The sequence below is a fragment of the Ruditapes philippinarum genome, unplaced genomic scaffold, assembly GCF_026571515.1.
Source record: "Ruditapes philippinarum isolate M1 unplaced genomic scaffold, ASM2657151v2 ctg2130_1_1_1_1, whole genome shotgun sequence".
In the NCBI taxonomy this organism is placed as follows: domain Eukaryota; kingdom Metazoa; phylum Mollusca; class Bivalvia; order Venerida; family Veneridae; genus Ruditapes; species Ruditapes philippinarum.
The window spans coordinates 163,494-170,194 of record NW_026855895.1 but is presented as its reverse complement, the minus strand read 5'-3'; the positions used below and the strand labels follow the sequence as shown (position 1 = coordinate 170,194).

The following is a 6,701-nucleotide window of genomic DNA, read 5'->3' as shown; positions in this document are numbered from 1 at the left end:
ATTTCTATTGGAACATGGCGTAGTTTAAATGCTTAAGTGAATTTGTTATATTTTATAGGATATGAAATGAAGTGTTTTCTTTACTTATGAGAAATGATACAGTGAGTTTGGTACTTATGATTTGGGTATTGTGTATTCGGGACTTATGATAAACCCCATTAAACGGTACATTAAATACGGTATTAATTATTTATGATATAGTGTATAGTGGGAACTCAAGATAAATGGTATTGTGTATTCGTGTATTTGGTACGAAAGATAAATAATATTGTGTATCCGGCACTAACGATAAATGGTACAGCTCTGAACAGACTCAAAACGTTTCAGTTATGACATTGTGTTTCTATGTACTAAAAATAATGAAGTTTTCAGATAAAATTAATTCGTATTCGTAAAAGTAAAAAAAACCCTATACCTTCTTCATGATCCTTTGACGATATTTGCACCGTTTAGTTCTTTTAGGATTGAAACAATTTGATGGTTTGTCATTCAATGAAATTCCTGCCCTGATAAATTGATGTGATACTTCCATTTGAAAAATAACCATAAAATGTTCATAAATTCATGTTCTGCTTAAAATGGTGTAAACTCCTCTCATACTGTCTTTTGTAATAAACACATTTTTGAAACAATTTGAAATGTGTCTTAAAGCTATTTACTCTCCTATATATATGAATGCAATAGTAGTTTTTTGAGGTCTATACATGATACTTAAAAGTCTTTCAACTTGTTCAATGTCAGTATATACATGTACTTAAAATGCAGCTGAAAATATATGTTGTTTTTGTGATTGCTGTATATAAACAGCTTCTCGTGTCACGAATCACAGAGCAGTTACGTGTACTATTTTAGTAAAAGTCTGAAGTAAGATTTTTCCTTGAAAATCTGGTTTCCTTTGAGACTTTTCAGCTCTAATTTTCTATTTCATTTTTTATCATAATTTGTGTACAGTTTTCATTCGTAACTTGTCGAATTGGTCAATTGTAAGCCATGTAGTTGTTCTTTCGATTGATGGTATCATCGTAGAAGACAACGGTTTGTCCCAGACGGGGTTTGAACCCACGCGGCCAGCAATCATTAGTTTACTAGTCCAACGAGTTAACCACTCGGCCACCGGCTTGATTGTTTGCCTAACCTGCAGCCCCTTACATCACGTCATTGTTGTCATATTGATTCCAGCACTTTAAGTGCTGAAAATTGAATACAGATTAAGCCATTGCTAGTAAACGTGGTTTAACGTTTCACGTTTTTCATTATCCCTTATGGAAAGACACAATCAACCGAATCTGCAATTTTCCTGTACTTTTGTTATTTCCTTGCTTCCTTTTAAGATATTTTTACATGTTTAACAAAATCTCCAAGATCATTTGTTATTTTTGTGATCTTCATTTATAAAAATGAATCACAATGTATTCTCAAATTCAAGCCATTGGACAATGAATAAAAGTTTAAAAAGAATGTATGCATGGTGAATTAAAATAAAACCCTTTATTCATTTTGTATCAAATTAATCAAAAATGTAAATATTTGACTCTGATTCATTTTGAAGCTAACTATTTACACAATATTCAAATGCAGTTATCATAAAACCGAAGTTAAGTTGTATTAAATAATCAAAGATAAACACGATACCTTGTATATTCTATCCACATATTTCCCCCGTTTATGAGAATCCTATCTCATAAAAAATATTTTAAACTTAACTGTTACATATTTGTATTCAAAGCTGTTACATAATCAATTAAAAAATAGCCTCAGAACTTCAATACAACATGTGTAGTATCCGATCACATTTCCCTGCTTTAACTTTAATACATTTAATATTTCGTCTTTATCTTATTTAAATGACTCAAAAAGGCTGGAATATATCAAAACAGAAAAACTATTCAGCTTCCTTTAAAATTGAGTGTTTCGTGTTTTATTCATTTAACTGACTCAAATGAAAACCTGGAATATATCAAGACAGAAAAACTATTCTGCTATCTTTAAAATTTTATGTTCCATCACTTTAGTGTTCTTCTGCTTACATGTCTTTGAAATGATACCATCAAAACGATTATATGGTGATCAGAATCGGTCTGTAATGAAGGAAATAACAAGACGACAGTTGGAAGGTGAAAATGATAGCGAAAAACGAAAGAATGTGAATCTGACTAATCATGACCCCGTCAATACAACGGCTGAAGTTCAATTAAATACTGCAAAAAGGTTAAAAGAGAGAAAAAGAAACTATGATGATTTGAAAAAGATTTCTGAATTCTCAAAACACGTCAATAGGATTAACACTGAACCAATAAGGAATTCCTCCGGAGCTGATCGGAATGTAGATATAATACAAAGTTTTAAAAAAAGCAGTCAACACAAAATTAAAAATCAAGAGATCGTTGAATTTCGAAAATATGTGTACATGAAAAACTATCAAAGGATAAAAAATTATGATGGAGTAAATTGTCTTAAGATTGTAAAAAATGATCAAAATGAGATAACAAAGTCTAAAAGATTAATGAGAAATTTAGAACATCAAAGACAGAAGTTAACAACAACGTTTTATTTGAATATTACAAGAAATTGTTCTAAATTTCGGCATGAAAGGGGTTATATTAATCATCCCATGTCTGAAGATGAATATGATTTTCCTCTTGCATTTTCATTACTGACCTATACAGACATTGAGTTGACAGAACGTCTTTTACGTTTAATATACAGGCCTCATAACTTCTACTGCCTTCATATAGATTCTAAGATGTCTAAGAATGACAAAAGAACTTTAAGAAATATTGCAAATTGCTTATCAAATGTGTTAATTGCAAATGAATCCATTGATGTGAAATGGGGAAATATTTCATTAATAAAGGCAGAATTGGCTTGCATGAAAACGCTTTGGCTATATAAGAATTGGAAATACTACATCAACCTCGCAGGACAAGAATTTCCGCTGAAGACTAACCGTCAGATTGTCGCTATTTTAAAAGAATTAGACGGTGCCAATATAGTTAGTGGTAGTGCTGAAAAGTAAGTATAACGTTTGAACGAAACACCAGTAGTGACATTCAGATATCAGGCTTCACACATCATAGTGTTTAGTGTGTACATTGATTTCTGAAGTTTGAAGTGTGAGGTGTAAATGTTGAAGTCTGGAAATTTGAATTATGTTTCAACTTTGTGCATTTACTGATCACGTAGTTTGACAATAATGACTTCCCCTCAATAACATACAGCAATAAAGCTTCCATTAAGGATAAGCTAGATATAATGGTTTGCATCGCATACATTTTCTTGCACCCTACAAATTAGAATTTCAGTTTAATCTTCAGCATTCACTGTAACGAAATCATACTCCAAATGCCACACTTCAAACTTTATACTACTGGCTCATCGTCCATGAAGAGTTAAGTTTTAAATTTAATGATGTCACCAACGTTTGTTCGTAGGTGTGCAATAGCATAATGATGTATTTTACCAACATTCATTAGGTTGACAACACACGAAAAATATACAATGCAGCTATATACCGTGTGCATTGTTAAACAAGATGCATGTATATTGCACATGATATGTATGTGTCAAGTATTTTGTCTAAGAATATAATAGTTTCTATGAGTTCCGCTATCAGGAAAATGATATCATTTGATATCTAGTTTTCGCTTATTGTTCGACTTCGTTTAGAATTGGTTTTGTACCTTAAAGTCATTATAATTTTTATTGATTCCAGAACTTTTGTTGTAGATTGAATTGTGCGTAAGTCGATGATAGTGGGTGTGTGAATAGTTTCAGTTTCAATACACTCATATAAACTGACTCTATAATCCGACCCTACGATTTTCACATTAAATTTTTGTTTGGCTTTAATTTACAACGTCTTCTGGGGATCTCCCCTATTCAATTTTTATTATATAAATCTACAACACAAAGTGTTTGTGACTGCTTAAAAGTTTATTTCAGTATTGCTAAGTGCTGATTTTGACCAACACAGATACGATTGAGAATACAGTTATAATTATGGAATTCGATGGCTATGACTATAAACAACAATACTATCCAAGTAAAATGAGCACAAAAAATAATACATTAGCCATTGGTCATTTTCTGCAGGTTTTTACTTGTGTAATTACTGTTAACAACTAAGCTGTATTTTGGTATATAATACTTCCTAAAACCTTCCACCCTCAGATGAAGTCCTGCAAAGATACACAAAAACCAACCTTACTCAAAAATGACACTTCGTGTACAAAATAACAAAATACATACCTTTGATATAAATAGCTTCACCAGGGATGACTTTAGAATTTAAAAGAACTACTTTGTTGACTACAACGGGCTTGGTTGTAATCATATATCAAAGGTCTAACGCGTCGATTTATTTTATTTCACGCTAAATGCTTCCAAAGACAATAAATATACACACTAATGCATTTTGGCAGTTATTGTGTAGATAGGTTTCCGCAAGTTCCAATAGAACACTTTAAATTTCTTTGTAAGACAATCCAATGTACCTTTACAAATATTATGTGAATAACTGTTTCAAAAGATTTGTATATCGTCTTCAAGTATTTTATTCTTTATTTTCAGAGCAAGGACTGTCTATGCAAAACGATATAAAATGGCTAAGTCACCCCCACCTCATAATATTACGCTGGCTAAGGGATCTATGCATGTCGCTGTTAACAGATATTTTGTTGATTTCTGTCTTCATGATCAAAGGTCTCTAGACTTTTTGGATTGGTTAAAGCAAACTAAAATACCAGATGAGTTTTACTTTTCATCCTTGAACTATAACCCACATCTAGGAATCAAAGGTTCTTTTACAGGTAAGTAAAAAATTTAAACAAGTAGGTTTTTTGTAAGTATTATATTTATTAAAAAGACTTAAATATTTAATTTTTGAAAAGAAAAAAAATTATGATCTAAAATAGCTCGTTTTACTAAATGTTCAATAAATGAAAGAATATCGAAAATTTTGAGTATCTTTAATATGTAAGGCCATCTAACATTGATTATATCTTGAAACATTCCACATATAGTTATCTACAAGTCTGTTTTATTTCTTTATTCTCTATATGTATTATACAAAAGCAATCTTATGCACAGTTTATATAAATATTCGAATAGATAAATTAAAATAAAGTATGTTGTTGTCTTTCGATGGATTTTTACTGGCTTATTGAAATTTTTTGTTTATTTTTGTTTTTTTTAAAAAAAAATATTGTTGTTTTAGGAAAATTGATGATCTTTTAAATATTTTTAAAGGAAAGGGGAGCCTATTTTTTAAACCATATTTTTTTGGTTCTTTATCTGGAAAATTTTCGGTTTTCATGCTGGAGTTTTTTTGGGAAAAAGTGGTTATCGTATGCCCCAAAACTTACAATTACAGAATTTTTTGTAAAAAAATTTCATTTTACTTTGAACAAAACCAATGCTTAGAAAAATTTTTTCCAGGGGAAGTTTTAAAAAAACCCAGCATAAAATTTTTACCAAACCCAATTAAATAAAATGTGATGTTTTGTTATTTTTTTAAAAAACGGTTAAATTTAAATTTTTTTAAACAAATTTATATTAATGTATAACTTTTTTAAAAAAAGGCAACGAATTTAATATTTTCACTTTTTCATTTTTTTTGGAAATATGATGCAGAAGGAAATATATTAGAGGTATATGCATAATTGGAGTAAAAGACCTACACAAAGCTTACCATGGTAAAGAATTATTTGTAAATAAATTTAATCTAGACTTTCAACATTTAACACTAGACTGCTTAAAAGAAGAACAAACACGGGAAGAGTATATCAAATACATGCCTGTCAATACAACTTTTTACATGGTATTAGATTTCGCAAAGTTACAACTGAAAGTTTGATGGACGGCAAGACTGACAAACAGAACTAGCCCGAGCAAGTCTTTTTCAAATCAAGTATGTTGAGGTCTTAAAGTGGTTTCATCTACAAAAGGCGTTTTTTTTCATTAGAGTTTCAAATATTTATCAATCAGTAGAAATGATTTGTTTGTATATTTTAATAAAATGTTAAAAAATGTTGGTTATTAGTAAGTTATTTAGTATAAACATGTATGTGATAAAAGATAATAATAATTTGTTCTAGAACCTTAATTATTTACAATTTATAGATAAGTAATATGGTATGACGTGTCTCACACTTACCAACAACACTTACATATCATTCTTATGTAATTTTTGCTATATATGTGATACTAAAGTATATCGTCCTAATTTGTATGGTTTTATAGATCACCTTTTATGAACCCATTCACTTTAATCTTATTGTTTTGTTTAATTTCAAAGTTTTAAAAAGTTTTTCGGAAGTTTTTTTATACTTCAGGTATTGACTATCAAAATGATTTGGTGTTTTAAGCTCATGGTTGATAAATGCGTACTTTCTTATCTAATTACGTTTTTGACCATATTCATGATTTGTTATTAATCGTTATATACTGGTAAGTTATGATAATAACAGAATCTTATGGAGATATGAAATCAACAATGCTCGAAAAAATTCATTTTTTTTAAAGAAAATATATTCATTTCATAATTTTCATTTTAATACCTCTGCTTACTAATTTTTGTTTAAAGAGGCTACTCCCGGCTCTTTTAAGCGGTCTAGTAATTCACTTTTCGTATTGTAAAAACAGGTATAGTGTAAAAAGTGGTTAGACATTGTAGAGGAGATATAGTAGTTTTATTTGTAACT

General features: G+C 29.8%; 1 protein-coding gene across 1 annotated transcript; it reads left to right on the top strand.

Moving 5' to 3' along the window:
- The first annotated feature begins 1,292 nt into the window (after positions 1 to 1,292).
- On the top strand, positions 1,293 to 4,949 carry LOC132744752 (beta-1,3-galactosyl-O-glycosyl-glycoprotein beta-1,6-N-acetylglucosaminyltransferase-like). The gene is made up of 2 exons (XM_060733535.1): positions 1,293 to 3,012; positions 4,570 to 4,949. The coding sequence occupies exons 1-2, from the start codon at positions 1,940 to 1,942 to the stop codon at positions 4,814 to 4,816; spliced, it is 1,320 nt and encodes a 439-aa protein (XP_060589518.1). The 5' UTR covers positions 1,293 to 1,939; the 3' UTR covers positions 4,817 to 4,949.
- Positions 4,950 to 6,701: the final 1,752 nt, after the last annotated feature.

Bases quoted from the DNA above. Each gene is read 5' to 3' on its own strand.
- LOC132744752 (XM_060733535.1), top strand. From the start codon at position 1,940: ATGAAAACCTGGAATATATCAAGACAGAAAAACTATTCTGCTATCTTT. The intron at 3,013-4,569 runs GTAAGTATAACG...CTTTATTTTCAG, and splicing joins GTTAGTGGTAGTGCTGAAAA to AGCAAGGACTGTCTATGCAA.